The sequence below is a fragment of the Megascapheus bottae genome, chromosome 7 (assembly GCF_031878675.1).
Source record: "Megascapheus bottae isolate mThoBot1 chromosome 7, mThoBot2.hap1, whole genome shotgun sequence".
Classification (NCBI taxonomy): Eukaryota; Metazoa; Chordata; class Mammalia; order Rodentia; family Geomyidae; genus Megascapheus; species Megascapheus bottae.
The window spans coordinates 78,091,028-78,108,509 of NC_143515.1; the positions used below are offsets into that span (position 1 = coordinate 78,091,028).

The 17,482-nt window shown below is 46.6% G+C and overlaps 1 protein-coding gene across 1 annotated transcript in view; it reads left to right on the plus strand.

The window, feature by feature from the left end:
* Positions 1-15,610: 15,610 nt before the first annotated feature.
* Positions 15,611-17,482, plus strand: part of Nol10 (nucleolar protein 10) — an 88,731-nt gene continuing 86,859 nt past the window's right edge. Inside the window, exons 1-3 of the mRNA XM_090337449.1 lie at positions 15,611-15,741; positions 16,572-16,617; positions 16,997-17,095. Of these exons, the coding sequence (XP_090193575.1) occupies positions 15,676-15,741; positions 16,572-16,617; positions 16,997-17,095 (211 nt within the window). The 5' untranslated portion in view covers positions 15,611-15,675. The remainder of the gene's footprint in view (positions 15,742-16,571; positions 16,618-16,996; positions 17,096-17,482) is intronic.

Here is a 17,482-nt window from a genome sequence, read left to right on the forward strand (position 1 = left end):
TCAGCCCTGTTCCCCCCCACACATACATTCCCTGGTTTTTCTTTATTATTTTTTGCCAGTCCTGAGGCTTGAACTCAGGGCCTGAGGTTGGCTTGGGCTTTCTCAAAGCTAGAGCTCTACCACTTGAGCCATAACAACATTTCCAGCTTTTTTTCCCCTATGGATGTGGTACCAAGGAATCGAATCCCGGTCTTTGTGCATGCTAGGCAAGCACTCTATCACTAGGCCAAACTCCTGGCTCTCCATGGTTATTTTTGAGATAGAGTCTCATTGCCTGTGTCCTTGTGTTTGGTAAAAGCCTGGATGTGACCTTTCTGCCGGGGTTAGCCTTGAACCCTAATCTTCCCAATCTTAGCCTCCCAAAGTAGCCAGGATTACAAAGGTGGCAGCCACTATCTCCCAGTGAGACCTGGCCCTTTTCTTACTTAGGGTAGTTGTAGGCAGAAATGTATTTGTAAACTCTGCCACTCTCTCTCTCTCTCTCTCTCTCTCTCTCTCTCTCTCTCTCTCTCTCTATATATATATATATATATATATATATATATGTATATATATGAATCTAGACATTTGTTTTACTTTTATTTTATTATTATTATTTATTATTATAAAGGTGAGGTACAGATGAGTTATAGTTACATAAGTCAGGTAATAACATTTTCTTTTTTTCTTTTTCCTTCTTTTGTTGTTATGGGGCTTGAACTCTGGGCCTGGGTGCTGTCCCTGTGCTCTTCAGCTCAAGGCTGCTGGCTGCCCTACCCCTGAAGCTACAGTGCCATTTCCAGTTTTCTGGTGGTTAATTGGAGATAAGAGTTTCAACGTCTTTAATGGGCCAGATCTCAGCCTCCTGAGTAGCTAGGATTACAGGCGTGAGCTACAGCACCCGGCTAATAACTACATTTCTTTTTGGACAATGTCACCCATTTGTTTGTTCTCTCCAGTTTTTCCCTCCCACCACACTCACAAGTTGTCTAGTTCATTTTCCACACTGTGTTTAGAGTCCTTCTTCCACACGGGGTCTAGTGAGTACCACTGCTGCATCGGTTTGCCCTTTGTCCCTCTGGTTCTAAAGCCCCCGACCCTCCCAAAGACAGACAAATGAACAGACAAGACCAAAAGAAAAGAATTGAAACAGCAATGAAGTAAAAACACCTTGTTTCCATTTCTTGTAAATCTTTAAAAAAAAAAGAAAGAAAGAAAGAAAGGAAAACAGTTCTCTAGCCAACAATGCAGCCCAGCAACGTTTTTCTCCAGGGTTCAGGAGCCGCCTGTGTGAAATGTAAACAGCAAGGAAGACAGGTTCCTGTGTTTCTGGTCACTGTTTTTCAGTGGACCAGAATTTTTCTTCGGATAAAGGCAATTCACCAACACAACTGGCCACCCTAATTATCAGGAAACCTTCAGATAAAATATGACAACTTGTAAAGCATTAAGATGATGACACTGAGGCCGGGAGTTTGGCCTAGTGGTAGAGTGCTTGTCTAGCATACACAAAGATTTGATGCACAAGGAATCTGGTTTGATTCCTTGGTACCACATACATAGAAAAAGGCAGAAGTGGTGCTGGGGCTCAAGTGGCAGAGTGCTAGCTTTGAAGAAAAAGCCCAAGGACAGTGCTCAGGCCCTGAGTTCAAACCCCAGGACTGGCAAAAAATAAAATAAAATGATGACACCAAGTCCGGCTTCTTAAGCGTAATTCCAGCTTACCTTGAAAGCCCGCGATAAATTTAATCTGCTAGATTACCTAACCAAGCACCAGGTCTGCCCATCATTAGCATATCATTTGCATGACCGTCGGTTTAATACACATTCAACCATGAAAACTGCTGTCTCTTTTTCTATATTTGTGGGGAGGGCTTCTAAGGCAAGCAGAAAACTTTATTTTTAATTGTTCTCCCAATCGTAACACATCTAGTTTCTATTTTACTGCCCTACTACTATTATATTTCTACTCCAGAAGGACCCAAAGCCATGATCCTTTGTCTGTCTGTCTCTGTCTGTCTGTCTGTCTGTCTGTGTCCTCTCCCATCTTTACTTTGTTACTTATGCTCCAGACTTCTCTCAGTTGTCTTAGCTAAATTTGTTTTTGCTTTATTACATGGGCAAATATACAGCCCTAGTAAAACCCAACTTTGGATTTGCTTCATGCCAACCCTGGCAGTTGGAATGAAGCTGGAGGAAAGTTTCTCTGTTGTTGTTTTGTTTTTGGTCATGGGGCTTCAACCATGATCCTCAAACCTCAGCCTCCTGATTAGCTGGGATTACAGGAGTGAACTAGTGGCACTCAGCTATGGATTTATTACACTGAAAAACATAAACAAGCCAGGCAAGGTGGCTCACACCTGTAATCCTTGCTAGTCAGGAGGCTGAGATATGAGGATTGCAGTTCAACGCGAGCCCGGGCACTAAGGTCCCTGAGATTCTTATCTCCATTTAACCACCATAAAACCAGAAGTGACACTGAGGCTCAAGGGATAGGGTGGTAACCTTGAGCTGAAGAGCTCAGGGACAGATCCCAGGCCAAGAGTTCAAGCTCTACAACCGACAAAAAAAAAAGAAAAACAAAGAACATAAACTAAAGCAAACCAGTGAATTCTCCTAATTTTGATAAGCGGTATATGAAAGAATTTAATGAACACATCAATCAATCGTTTGATAAATGTGTGTCATCCATTGTCCTAGTAATTTGCAATTAGTTCATCAACAGCTGATAAATAAATCTAACTGATACTAAGGCTCTTGGGCTACACATAGATTACAAACTTTAGAGGTCAGAAATGTCAGATTCTCCACATACTTCACCTCTGTTTTGATCACAACACAGCAGTCAGAATTCCCCAGGAGAGAGTCACCATGGGGGTGGCTGCAGAGCTGGGCCAGGCTCAAGAACCCCCAGCCCAGCTTCTAGGCTCTTCCCTTCCCTGGGCTGTCAGCCTGCAGGCAGCTCTGATGACAATCAAGCTCAGGCTGTTCCTGTTACTGAACCATCTCCATGCCCGTGTGCCAGCACCACACTCCCACATCAAACACATCCCCCGAAAGGCTTTTTGCTGTGGATAGTTCCACCAGGAGGTGGAAGGAACCCTGTGCTTGGCCACAGCTCAGCCAGAGGACATTTTTTTTTGTCCATTGTGGAGCTTGAACTCTGGGCCCATGTGCTGTCCCTGAGCTCTTCAGCTCAAGGCTACCACCCTGCCCCTGGAGTCAGCCAGAGGAAATTTGTGGGCAGATTCCAAGGATGCAGCAGGTCCCACACCACCCTGTCCTTTTACTCCAGCGAAAGCCTCCCCCCAGCCAAGAGGCCAGGCACCCTCACCCCAGAACCTGGGGGCCGGGGGGCGACACTGCTGGCTGCATTGAGGGAGACAAGAGGCCCTCACCATTTTCTTAAAGAGGTTTCTAACCAGGTTTGGTGGTACATACTTGTAATCCCGGCTACTTGGGAGGTAGAGATTGGAAGGACTGAAATTCAAGGCTGCCTGGGGGATAGTTCCCTTATCTCAGCGAGTCCAAGAAAAGGGGAGATGGGCAGCAGTAGCAGGAGGAAAAGGAGGAGGAGGAAGGGGAGGAGGAGGGGGAGAAGGAGGAGGAGGAGGAAGGAGAGGAGGAGGAAGAAGTTCTGAGAGCTTATTTATTTAGGCTGGTTGGTTGATACTGCATCTAGGACCTCCAGTTTGAGATCGCTTTTAGAACTTTGAGTTGCTGTAACTATGTCAATGTGGGTCAACTTCTGCCTTTGTGCTTAGCAGAGTGAGACCCTCACAAAGCTGTGATCCAATATGTTAGCGAGCCACCACTGGCTCGGATCCATTTGGAAAATGGGCCTGTGCTAACTGGAAGTTGTGCTCCCATGTTAGAAGTAAAAGCTTGTAGACAGCTGGTGGCTCATGCCTGCAATCCTAGCTACTCAGGAAGCTGAGACTTGAGGATCCTGGTTCAAAGGCCTGCCTCTGCACTAAAGAACTTGAGACTCTTATCTCCAAATAATCCCTAGAAAATGGGAAGTGGGGCTGTGACTCAAGGGGTAGGGTGGTAGCCTTGAGCTGAAGAGCTCAGGGACAATGCCCAGGCCCAGAGTTCAAGCCCCATGACTGACAAAAAAAAATGTAAAAGCTTCTATGATCTCAAAAAGAGCCACAATAAGCAGCAAGCAGGACCTTTCTCGGAGTTCACTGCTCCTAGCCGGACTACTGAACCTGCTGGTAGAAGAAAGCTATCCAAATAGACCAATACACCACAACCCACAACAATAAAGCACACCAATACACCAATACACTAAAGGCATCCACCATCCAGGATGGCAGACTACTGTATCGTCCACCTGCTTCCACCTCCTGCGATGCCCTCACCTGTGCCACTGGGGCGTGTGGAGACCCTGGATCCTTCTCACCTTCGCTCCAAACCATGACTCCTCCATGCCTGCCTAGATGCTCCCACACCCTAAGGCCCCTGCCATTCTCGAACTCTCTGCACCTGCTTAAAAGAACAGGAACTGGTGTGGGTGTGTGATGACAGTGCTAGAGTAGACACCATTGGGGAGGGTGGATGGCTGCCTGATTTAGCCTGCATTGAAGCTAATAAACAGCTTGAGTGACACGAATGAGAGCCAGGAGTGTGGCCTAGGGGTAGAGTGCTTGCCTACCATATATGATGCCCTGGGTTCCATTCCTCAGTGCCATAGACACAGAAAAAGCTGGAAGTAGTTCTGTGGTTCAAGTGGTAGAGTGCCAGCCTTGAGAAAACTCAAAAACAGTGCCAAGGCCCTGAGTTCAAGCCCCAGGACTGGCAAAAAAGAAAAAGAAAAAGAATGACATGAATGAATAAGTGAATGAATGAGGAAAGAAATGAACGTGTCCATGAATGAATGGGTTTTGTCCAGTCATTCCCTTTGCTCAGTGGAGACCGGGTATTTGGCTTTGGCTCGATATTTCTCTTCAGCCTAAGGAAGGGTGCTTCTGTGTGCCCAAGAGCAGCCCTGCCCCTGCCCGTGTGCTCTTCCCAAAGACCTTCTCTCTATCCTTGCAGCTGCCCACTCATGGCCACACCTGCACCTTGTCATCACCTGAAACTGCTCCACCTCTGAAATGGTGAGTTCCAGAATCCGCCGTCTCACCACAACCAGCTGCGCTCCCCACCCGCTGGCCTACCTCCCACTGCTCCTGCCTTGCAGTGAACCCACACCTCCACCTTCCCACTGACGCTGCCCAGCCAGGCCCGACACCCGGCAGCCTGGCTCAACCTCCTCCCACTGGCACCGCGCATCCCGTGTTGCTGATCAGCAGAAGGGTGGCAAAGCCCCCAGAGGGCATCTTTAGCCCAGCTCCTCTTGGCTTTGCCATGCAGTCCACTGGAGCTGGGAAAAGCCATGCAGAGAGCGTTGGCTCCACTCTTGGGGTAAGAGCTCCCCCGACTCCTGCTGCCTATTTCCTTTGCCCTACATACCTAACCCAGGCCAGTACTGTCTGAGACGGTGGGAACAGTTATCAGCAAGGCAAAGGCCTCACCATCCAGGAGGAAAGGCAGTAAACAGATAACTCCTGTCAGGGGCCAAAGTTTGTCAAGTTCTAGTGGCTCCTGCTTATTATCCAAGATACTCAGGAGGCTGAGAGCTGAGGATCGAAGTTCAACACCAGCTAGAGTAGGAAAGCCTGTGAAACTCTTATTTCCAATTACCAATCAAGAAGCCAGAAGTGGAGGTGTGGCTCAAGTGGTAAAGCCAGCCTTGTGGGGCGGGGGATAAAAGGAGAAAATATCACACTACAGTATCGGTTTAGCATGTTCAAGGTCTTGAGTTCAATTCCCAGCACTGACAATATAAGCAAGCCAAATAAAGTGATTTTTAAAACAATGAAATCATAATCTAGTTTGAAGTTCTCTGGTACACTGGTGATTGAACCTAGGATTTTGCGCATGCTAGACACACACTCTACCACATGAACCATGTCCCCAGATTGAGTTTTAAAGTCCTAATTGGTTTTATTTTCAAGTCTAGAATGGGGAACAGGTGTTTCCAAACAGGACCCCTTCCTGCCTCCCACATGTCTGATGTTTCTTCCCTTTCCTCTGTCTGCTAGGAGCTCCTTTCTCAGTTTGGTATTGAGAAACATTACTGCCTGGGCTGGCTTTGAACTACAATCCTCAGATCTTGGTCTCCTGAGCAGTTAGGAATACAGGCGTGAGCCACCAGCACCCAGTTAGCCTGGTCATTTGAGGTCTAAAGAGGAGCCTCATTAAAACAATGACCTCCTGATGCTGGGTTTAGCTCCATGGTAGAATGCCTATTATACATGAGGTACTGTGCGTATGTTGGGAGGGAGGCTTGAACTCAAGCTGGTGCTTGTTATGAGCATAAAGATGTGAAGGAAGGTAGAACAGGGGATAATGATGTGAAAATACTAGCATAATGAATATGATGTGAAAATACTAGAATAGTGAACATATGAAAATACTAATATAATAAACATGATTAGAATGAAAAACAATGGACCAGGCGCGGTAGCTCATGCCTCTAATCCCAGCTACTCAGGAGGCTGAGATCTGAGATCTGAGGATCCAGGTGCAAAGCCAGCCTAGGCACTAAAGACTGAAAGACTCTTATCTTCAGTTCCGTAGCCTTGAGCTGAAGAGCTCAGGGACAATGCCCAGGCCCAGGGGTAGGGTATTAGTCTTGATCTGAAGAGCTTATGGACAACAACCAGGCCCAGAGTTCAAGCCCCATGACTGACAAAAACAAAAGAAAACAAAACAATGGGATGAAATACAGCTAAAATACTTAAAGAACTATATTGTCAATGCCAACTCGTATCTAAAGGCATGTGGCCCTAAGAGATAAAAGCACTAGAACTGGGCGTAGGCAGTAACCATGGAAATGGCCAGCACCCAGGCACACTGGACAGAGTAATTGTAAATGGCTGAGTCCTGGCCAAAAGAGATAGAGTGAGACACCAGCACACCAGCACAACCAATCCCAAAGAGACTTTTCTGGGCCCCAGCCAATCCGAATCCAGCAAGAAGGAGTTTGGGCCAGAGACTGATATAAGCAAAGGACCCAGAATGAAGGATAGCACTTCTGCTGGCCTTGGCAGAGACTGGGTTCAAGGATCTTCCGCCTGCAGAAGCTGCTCCTTGCCCGAGAGGATCAATGAGGAACAAGACTCATGTGGCCCCGGAGCTCCTCGATGGGACTGGGAGCTGCGTTAATGACTAGTGGGCAGGACTGTTCGACTTCAGCACTAAGAGGAGTCCAGCGGGTCTGCTGGAGAGGCAGCAGAGAATTAGGCAAGTTAGGACTAGAATATAGTAACTAGAATGTAGTGTCAACTCTGCCACGCTATGTTAGACCAATAGACTATGTTGCACCATATTACCTGCCTATTGGTGAATTACTTCGCCTGCTCTTGACTGTGCTCTACCACTTGAGCCATACACCCACTACTGGAAACGACAGCCTCTTGGATTTCTCTCCAAGCTAGAGAGGCCAAACTGTGATCCTCAGATCTCAACCTCCCGAATGTCTGGGATTACAGGTATGAGTCACCCTGTTTGTTGTTATTATGATCATTGTTTCTTTTTTTTAATTTTTAGACACAGTCTCACTACCTAGGCCAGGCTGGCCCACTGAGTGCTGGCACAGCAGGTATGTGTTAGTTCACCTAGCTAAGGCCAGGGGTTTGATCCTAGCATGAAAACAAAGGACAACAAAGAGAACAGAGACCTCCTGTTTTCTTCATTTAACAGGCCCAAGGAGTGTTCGCTCACTGCTGTCCTCCAGGGTCCTTGGCCACATCTCCCAGCCTGGAAATGACCTTGCTGCCTGCAAGCAAAGGGCCCCTTAGATGTCAAGCCCAGCTACTTCTACCCACATACAGTACACATGCCCAGCCCTAGTCCATTTTCACTTAGAACATTATGACACCCAGCAAATGGGAGTTTTCCACACACACACACACACACACCCCTGCCCCCACCCTCTCCAATTCTATCCCATGTGAGCACACACGTGTACCAACACTTTGTTTTTTCCTGATGACTAATCGTCAGAGGACATTTTCATGTGTTTACTGGTTATGTACACACTAGTATATATTTTATTGGATTGTTTGTTTTCTCTTTATTGAGTTCTACAAGTTCTTTTCCTTTTTTTTCCTTGAGACAAAAGTCTTGCTCTGTAGCTCAGGCTAGGCTGCTTGCAGCCTCACAAGTGCTGGGATCAAAGGTGGGCCCCATCATGCCAGCTAGGGTTGCTTTCATGTCTTGAATGTTAGTCCTTTGTCAGGTATATATTTGTAAATATTTTTTCCAAATCTCTCTATCTTTTGTTTATTAAGTTTTGGTCAGTTCTAGGGCTTAAACTAAGGGCCTATTCTCTCACTTTGTTTTCTTGTATGTAACAGATGTTCTCTCACTTGAGCCACATTTCCAGCCAAGATTTTTTTATTACAAGATTTTTATTAACACTGATTTTTTTTTTTTGCCAGTCCTGGGCTTGAGCTCAGGGCCTGAGCACTGTCCTTGGACTTTCTCAAGGCTAGAGCTCTACCACTTGAGCCTCAGCACCACTTCCGGCTTTTTTCTATGTATGTGGTACCGAGGAATCGAACCTGGGTCTTCATGCATGCTAGGCAAGTACTTTAACCACTAGGCCAAACTCCCGGCCCCTAACACTGATTTTTTTTACACATCATATTTTAGATGCCACATTAAACAAACAAGTATTCAAGAAGGGAATCTATATATAATCACTGGCACATAAATTTTAGAAAATAATTAAAATCAAACTGAGATTGTGTATGTCATACATATTGATCTATATAATATAATATGTCAATAGAGTATCCTATCATAGATTTTTATGTCTATGTACTTAAATTTATATCTCCAAGACCATGTCCATAACCTTGGGTACCCAAATATTGAGTCATCTAATATCCACATGTGAAGGAGACCGTGCGCCTTTTGTTCCTTTGGGCTTGTCTTATCTCACTCAGCATGATTTGTTCTAGTTTCATCCACTTCCCAGTGAATGCCATTATTATTTTTTTGTCAGTCCTGGGTTGGGCTTAGGGCATGAGCATTGTTCTTGAGTTTGTTCTCAAGGCTAGAGCTCTAGCACTTGAGCCACAGCACCACTTCTGGATTTTTTTCTATGTATATGGTACTGAGGAATCAAACCCTGGTCTTCATGCATGCTAGGCAAGCACTCTACCACTAGGCCACACTCCTAGTCCCTGAACACCATTATTTTATCTTGTCTGTTGGCTATGTAGAATTCCATTGTACATATGTACCACGTGTTTTGTTTCCGTTCATCTGTAGTGGGGCATCTGGGTTGTTTCCATTGCTTGGCTATTGTGAATAGCGTAGCGATGAACATGTCCGGCCAAGAGTTTTTGCTGGTTCATTAGAGGTGGAGTCTCATGGCCTTTTCTACATGGGCTGACTTCAAATTATGATCCTTAGATCTCAGCCTCCTATGTAGTTAGGAGACAGACCTGCACCACTGTATCTGGCCTGTGTCTTCCAATGAACACTGGTTATCCTCTCTTAACAGTAATGATAATGGTAGAGTGCTAAACTGGTTATGTTGCCCCTTCGTCCAAGGTCCTCTGTGCAGACATAGGGCCTTTGCACATCACACACTGTTTATTTTAAAAATTATTTATTTCTTCTTTTATTTATTTTTTGCCAGTCCTGGGGCTTAAACTCAGGGCCTGAGCACTGTCCTTGGGCTTGTTCTCAAAGCTAGAGCTCTACCACTTGAGCCACAACACCACTTGCAGCTTTTTTCTACATGTGTGGTACCAAGAAATGGAACCCAGGTCTTTATGCATGCTAGGAGAGCACTCTACCACTAGGCCACCCTCTCAGCTCTTTAAAATTTATTTATTTATTTTTGTCAATTGTGGGCCTTGAACTCTGGGCCTGGGCGCTGTCCCTGAGCTCTTCAGCTCAAGGCTACCACTTTAAGCCCTTGAACCACAGCCCCACTTCTGGTTTTCTAGTGGTTAATTAGAGGTAAGAGTCTCTCGGTCTTTAGTTCCCCAGCTGGCTTTGAACCATGATCCTCAGATCTCAGCCTCCTGAGATCTCATAGGTGAGAGCCACCACATCCAGCTAAAACTTATTTTTATTGTAAGTGTTTTCTCTGCTTCTATGGAGCTGCCAGTCCTAGAGCTCAGGAGGCACCAGCTATCAATGAAGTAAACTGCTTTCTTTTAAAATCAGTATCTTTTCTTCTTTCTTTTTCCATTTGTCCTTCCTTCCTTTCTTTCTTCCTTCCTTCCTTCCTTCCATCCTTCTTTTCTCCATTCCTTTCCTCCTCCTCCTTTCCTTTTTGTCACAATCTGGTCATTATGAATACTCCCAACAGATCAAACATTCACTAGTTTTATTTGTTTTCTTTATCTTTTCCTCCCCCCCCCCTTTTATTTGTCCAGTATTGAGGATTGAACCCAGGGCTTCACGCATGCTAAGCAAGGACTGGAAGTGTAGTCTAGTGGTAGAGTTTTCGCCTAGCATGCATGAAGTCTTAGGTTTGATTCCTTGGTACCACATACTCAGAAAAAGCTGAAAGTGGCACTGTGGCTCAGGTGGCAGGGCACTAGCCTTGAACAAAAGTGTCCAAGGACAGTGCCCAAGCCCTGAACTCAAGCCCCAAGACTAGCAACCCCCACCCTGAAAACCAAACCAAAACAACAACAACAAAAAAACCATGCTAAGCAAGTGTTCTATCATTCCAGCTACACCCCCAACCATTCGCTAATTTTATAGAAGAAAAAAAAAAATCATTAGCCAGACCCTGGTGGCTCATGTGTGTAATTGTAGCTACTCAGAAGGCTAAGAGCTGAGGGTTGTGGTCAAAGCCAGCTCAGGCAGAAAAGTCCTTGAGACTCTTATCTTCAGTAAGCTACTCAAGAAAGGCCAGAAATGGCTCTGTGGCTTTCGTGGTAGAACACTAGCCTTGATCAAAATAAGCTCAGGGATAGCTCGGAGTCCTTGAGTTCAAGCCCCACGACTGGTATGTGCACCGGGACACACACACACACACACACACACACACACACACACACACACACACACACTGCATTAGTCTTGTAGTCTGATTCCTCAGTTCTGAGCAGCACAGTTAACCAGTGGTGTTGAGCCCCTGTGATCAGGCATGGTGAGCCCTGAGGGGATGCACTTGCTTGTGGCCATAGGGTCAGTCAGAAATCTCCTCAGGAAGGTGGAGGCTGAGAAAAGCATTCAAGCACAGAAGTCACCTTGGGGCCAGTGTGTGCTGTATACTCTATAATTGGCCTGCACCGATCCTTTCTCTGCTTGATCGGTTGTTTTAGTGGTAATGTCTCGCTATGTAGCCCAGGCTAGCCTAGAACTCATTTCCTGAGTACCTCTTATGTGTTATAAGAAGCAGTTTCCCTCATCACTCATTTTTTCTAACTTGTTCATTTATTTTTTAATTAAAATTTTGAATTGTTATTATAAAAGTGATGGACAGAGGGGCCACAGTCAGGCAATGACTACATTTCTTTTTAGACAATGTCACCCCTTCCCTTGCTTTCTCCGTTTTTCCCTCCCATCCCCATCAACAAGTTTTCCAACAGTGACTAGTGAAAACTACTGCTGCATTTGTTAACCCTTTGTTCCTCCATTTCTATGTTGTCCTTACCTTCCCAAGGCAGATAAACGAACGAATTAAGACAAAAAGAAAACAAAACACCAAAGAAAAAAATGTCTAACGAATTAGACAAAAAGAAAACAAAATACCAAAGAAAAAAATGTCTTGTCTTCGTTTTGATATTTATTTTATATGATCAGAGACACGTGGGCATTGCATCTACATGTTCCTCTCTTAAGAATAGCCTCCTTTAGCCTCACTGTGTGGAAATGCCTAGAGTCCTGTATTATTGACTTACTTTGTTTTGTGGTTTTAGCTACTGCACCCAGGGCAGGCATCCTGGGCAGGGGCTCTGCCAATCAAGCCTCAAAGTTCCTGCTCCTTGTTACACGGCAGTAGAAGACTAGTCTAGTTGTTTGTGCATTCTTTGCTTTGTTTTGTTTTGGCAGTATTGGAGTTTGAACTCAGAGCTTTGCACTCACTTAGCAGGTACTCTACTGATGGAGCCAAATCTCTAGTCATTTTTGCTTTCGTTATTTTGTTTTTTTTTTAATTTAAATTTTATTTTTATTTTTGCCAGTCCCTGTGCTTGAACTCGGTGCCTGAGCACTGTCCGTGGGCTTTTTCCTCAAGGCTAGCACTCTGCCACTTGAGCCACAGCACCATTTCTGGCTTTTTCTATGAATGTGGTACCAAGGAATCGAACCCCGGTCTTAGTGCATGCTAGACAAGCACTCTACCACTAGGCCAAATTCCCTGCCCCTCGTTATTTTTTTAATTTTTTATTTTTTTTCTGTTAGTCCAGTACTAGGGCTAGAATTCATGTCCTCATGATCTTTTTTTTTTTTTTTTTTTTTTTTGGCCCCCTTCTCTTTCTGGCCCCGCTCGCTCCGGCCCCGCTCGCTCCGGCCCCGCTCGCTCCGGCCCTGCTCCGGCTCATGATCTTTTTTTTTTTTTTAACCTTTTTCACTCAAGAGTGGTGCTCTTCCACTTGAGCCATAACTCTACTTCTGGCTTTTTTTCTGGTTAATTAGACATAAGAATCTCATGACCTTTCCTGCCTTGGCTGGCTTCAAACCATGATCTGAAGACCTCAGCCTCCTGAGTGGCTAGGATGACAGTTATGAACCACCAGCACCTTTGTTTTTCAGATAAGATTTTACTTTTCTTTGTTGCTCAGACTAGCCTGGGCCATGATCCCTTATTGAGGCTTCCTGTTATGTAGATGACAGGAGCGTAGTACCATGCTCAGCTCCCCTTTACAGGGCCTCCAGACTGCCTCCAACATCAATTCTCACCCTCTCCACCTTCCAGGTAGCTAGGATTATGGTAATGAGCGGGAATTTGAAGATATGGATGGAATGTTCCCCTGTGGGTTCTGAGCAACTTCAGGTGACAATTCAGGGGAATGTAGGTGGGTCAGGAAGGCCCTGACCACTCTCAGGCTCTTCAGTACTCCAGACAATTCAAATACAGAAAATAGATGGACAGTAGTCTGAGAAGTGGGAGGAATCCGTGAAATTAGGAAGGATAAGAGTAAGTCCACTTACTTTAGCACTTTCCTCTGTCATTCTTTCAAGTACTAAGGCTTGAACTCAGGACCTATGTACTGTCCCTGAGCTTTTGTATTTAAGGCTAGCACTCTACCACTTGAGCCACAGCTCTACTTCCAGCTTTTAGGCGTTTAAATGGAGATAAGAGTCTTATGGACTTTCCTGCCTGGGCTGGCTTCGAACTGTGATCCTCAGATCCCAGACTCCTGAGCAGTTAGGATTGCAGGTGTGAGCCACCGGCACCTGGTGTCTGTCATCCATTTCATGAGTATTTCTGTGTGTTTAACCAGCAAAAAGCCAGAGTGGAGAAATGGCTCTAATAGTCGAGTGCCAGCTTTGGGCAAAAAGCCATGTGAAAGTGTGAGGCCTGAGTATGTGTGCATGTGTGTGCACACACATGTATCAAGACGGTCATTTCCATCGGTAAGTGCAAGAAGACAATGAAAGCATGGATGTGGCCATGACCGAGGCTGTGGGGGCAGGGCAGGGCTGCTTTGGGTCTGTGAAGTCATCTTTGAGGGGGTGACACAGTCTCTGTGATCTGAATGGGGTGAAGTAGCCAGCCATGGAAAACCTGGAGTCAGAGCATTCTGGGCTAAGAGAACAGCATGTGCAAAGCCCCTGAGGCACAAAAAAGCACGCTGAGATAAAGTCAGCAAGGTAGACTGAAGCCAGGCAATGTCGACCTTGTCAGCAGCTGGAAGGAAATCTAGATTTCAGTGTAGGTGTCTCGGATTCTGCACAGTGCAGTGATACCATCTGATATGGTGTGTCCTCAAGAAGTAGTAGAAGCCCAAACTGCCCACCTGCATAGTTTCAGAGATAGTTCCTGGCTCTTCCTGGGGATTCTGTGAGAGTTTCGTGTTCTTCCATACATTCTCATTTGACTTTTGAGCTGATCACAATCTGACTGTTCTTTTCAACTCTGATACAGGATGTAACCATAAAAGAGATCTGCACAAAAATTAATAAAAAACGTTTGAGTCTTTATTTTTTTGCAATAGAGTGGTATTCACAAAGTATGTGCTCATCTGGAGTATCCTGTTGAAGTCATTGGTGCAATGAATACACACTAAAAATGCCATCAGCAAACAGGCTCGGTGCCTATCATGGTAGCATTAAGAGGGTGGGCTAAGGAAGAGGGGAGTGAGGATGGATATGGTTGAAAAATTTCTTTGTATGAAAATAAAAACAAGCCAAGCACGGTGGCTCTCACTTGTAATCCTAGCTACTCAGGAGGCTGAGATCTGAGGATCAAGGTTCAAAGCCAGCTGGGGCAAAAAAGGACCTGAGACTCATCACTAGAAAACTGGAAATGGGGCTGTGACTCAAGGGTAGGGCAGTAGCCTTGAGCTGAAGAGGTCAGGGACAGCACCCAGGCTGAGTTCAAGACCCATGACACACACACACACACACACAAGGAAAAGAAAAACAGGGAAACTTAATGGTGTGTGTGTGTGTGCGTGTGTGTGTGTGTATGTGCCAGTCCTGAGGCTTAACTAAGGGCCTAGGCACTTGTCTGTGAGCTCCTCCTCCTTCTTTTCTTCTTCTCAAGGCTAGCGCTCTACCACTTGAGCCACAGCTCCATTTTTGGCTTTTTGGTAGTTCATTGGAGATGAGTCCCATGGACTTTCAAACCACAATCCTCCTATCTTAACCTTCTGAGTAGCTAGGATATCAGGCATGAGCCACCAGCACCAGGCAAAGAATTGGTTATCTCTTTTCTTTTTGCTGTGGAGGCTGGGACTTGAATTCTGTACCCGATGACACTTTGCTCAGTGGCTGGCGCTCTACCAGCTGAGCCACACCCACCTCCAACCTCTGAAATGGTTTTAAGAGGGGGCTGAGGTGGAGTGGGTGGCACTGGCTTGGATACAGAATATATAGATATGCATATATATATATATATATATGGGAATGCTTCCATGAACCGACCCCTCCCCCAGACTGTACAACTAGGGCTTAACCAGTAAAAGAATCCAAAGAGATCAGGGTTGGTTTCTGTTCACGGTTCTCAGGAGAGTCGTCCGATGTTGCTCCGCTAGCCTCCAACTCCCCACGACGCCCAAACGGGCCTGGAAACGTCCCTGCTCCCGACCTCGGTCTGCTCGGCTGGGATGACAGCGTGCACGACCGCACCGGGCCATGAGGCCGCTGTCGTAGAGCGGCCATGCGACAGGAGCACCGGCGGCCGGGACCGTGATCCCTCGGCCACGGCGGGCGGCTCTGGACGCAGAAGGCGAGTGGGTCTGACCTCGCCCGCGTCGGCGCCGCCAGCGCCCCCCTCGCCACCTCCTCCGGGATCCTTCCACCAGGCGGTCGCCGCCTCCTTCCGCCGGAAGGGCGCAACTTCCGGCGCTCGGGTGGCGTCATCCGCGCGCGCCGCCGGGGCGCCCTCACGCCGCGCCAGCGCCCGCACGCCGCCGAGCCGCCGCCGCGCCGCGCCTCGCTGCGCCTGGGACGGACGTGTGGGGACCGTCCCTGGGGCCGCCGCTCCGCGGGGCCGCCATGCAGGTGTCCAGTCTCAACGAGGTGAAGATCTACAGTCTCAGCTGCGGCAAGTCCCTCCCCGAGGTGAGTCCCGTCGCCGGGGCCGCGGCCGGCGTGGGAGCCGGCGGGCCGGGGCTCCGCTGCCGCGGTGGACCGGGACGTGGCCGTCCCCGCGCCCGCCGCGGGCTGAATGGTCCGGGTGACGCCTTCGAGACGCGTCGCCGCGGGCGTCGGGGGTGGGGAAACGCGGAGGCTGGCGGACGTCGCTGCCCTCCCCAGCTCTCGGGTCCGGGGTTGTCCACCGGCTTCCGGGGATGCAGCAGGGAGCGCGCGGCACAGGGAAGGGGGCCACCGTGTGTGTGTTCCCTTGAGGGGGAGAGAGGCAGGCGCGCGGTGGGCATCCCCGGGGGGAGGCTAGCCCAGGGGCTGCCACGGGACTGCCGTGTTCAAGACTTGCCTTTGAGGAGAGGGCTGATGCGTCTTGCCCTGGCCCTGATGGTGGTCTAGGCCATGAAGGGGAGACAGGACAACAGAGAAGACTGTTGGGTTTTCATTGAACAGCTAGCTGCGTGGAGAGGCTGGTAAAGAGACCATGTCACACTTTCTCTCTACTTTAAATAGAGGCAGCTGTTCCAAATATGAACTATAACCTATATGAAACTTACTGCATTCCCTTAATTTATCAGATAAATTGGCTTTCTCTTTTGTAACAAAAAATACATTGTCTAATTTATGCAACTACATGAAAGAATAAAGAACTCCAGGCAGTAGCTTAACAGTGGTGTTAAGTGGTGTACTTCTCTGTTATCTGCCCCTGTATTTGAATCTTATAATATGAGCATGTGCTTTTGCAAGCAGAAAACGATTTAGGTAAATTGTTTTAAAATGAAATCTTTTCGTTCGTTTTCTTTAAGTGGCTTTCTGACCGAAAGAAGAGAGCACTGCAGAAGAAGGATGTGGGTGAGTGCTAATTGCTTTTTTTGCTGCTCCAGGTAGATTAACTGTTGGCATATGTGTGCGTGCGTGTCCTGGGCTTGAACTCAGGGCCTGAGCACTGTCCTTGCGCTTTTTCCTCAAAGCTAGCACTCTGCCACTTGAGCCACATCACCACTTCTGGCTTTTTCTATGTATGTGGTACCGAGGAATGGAACCAGGTCTTTGTGCATGCTAGGCAAGCACTCTACCTCTAGGCCAAACTCCTGGTCCCTGTACCTATGTTGTTTCTCAAGTCTTGGCAGCCTTTTGCAGGTATATTACCTGTTTGTAAATACTATGACTGTTCAGTTTACTTTGCCCTGTAATAAATGAGTTAACTTTGTTATTTTCTTTCACTTTGTAGATATCCGTAGGAGAATTGAACTTATTCAGGACTTTGAAATGCCCACAGTGTGTACCACTATTAAAGTGTCAAAAGATGGCCAGTATATTCTAGCAACTGGTAAGCACTTCTTGTTTATGATTCCAAACATTTCATAGCAGGAAATGCTGTAGAGGGAAAGGTCGTTATTTCTACCATAATATTTTATATAAATTTCAACCAAATCCTGAAAAATAAGCAAATAGTGAAAAAAATATACATTTATTTACTGCCTTGATTCTACATAGTTTACCATATTTGCTTTATTACATATCTCTTGACCTGTTTTTCTGTTCAATAGTGTATCATGTCCTCTGATTTAAGAGCAAGATGGTAGATATCTATTTTTTGTTGTTTGATGTTTTGTTTTGAGACGAAGTTTCACTATGTAACCCCTGAAGAACTCTCATTATCTTTCTGCCTCAGTCTCCCAAGTATTGTGATTACTGAGATGCATACCCTCACCTG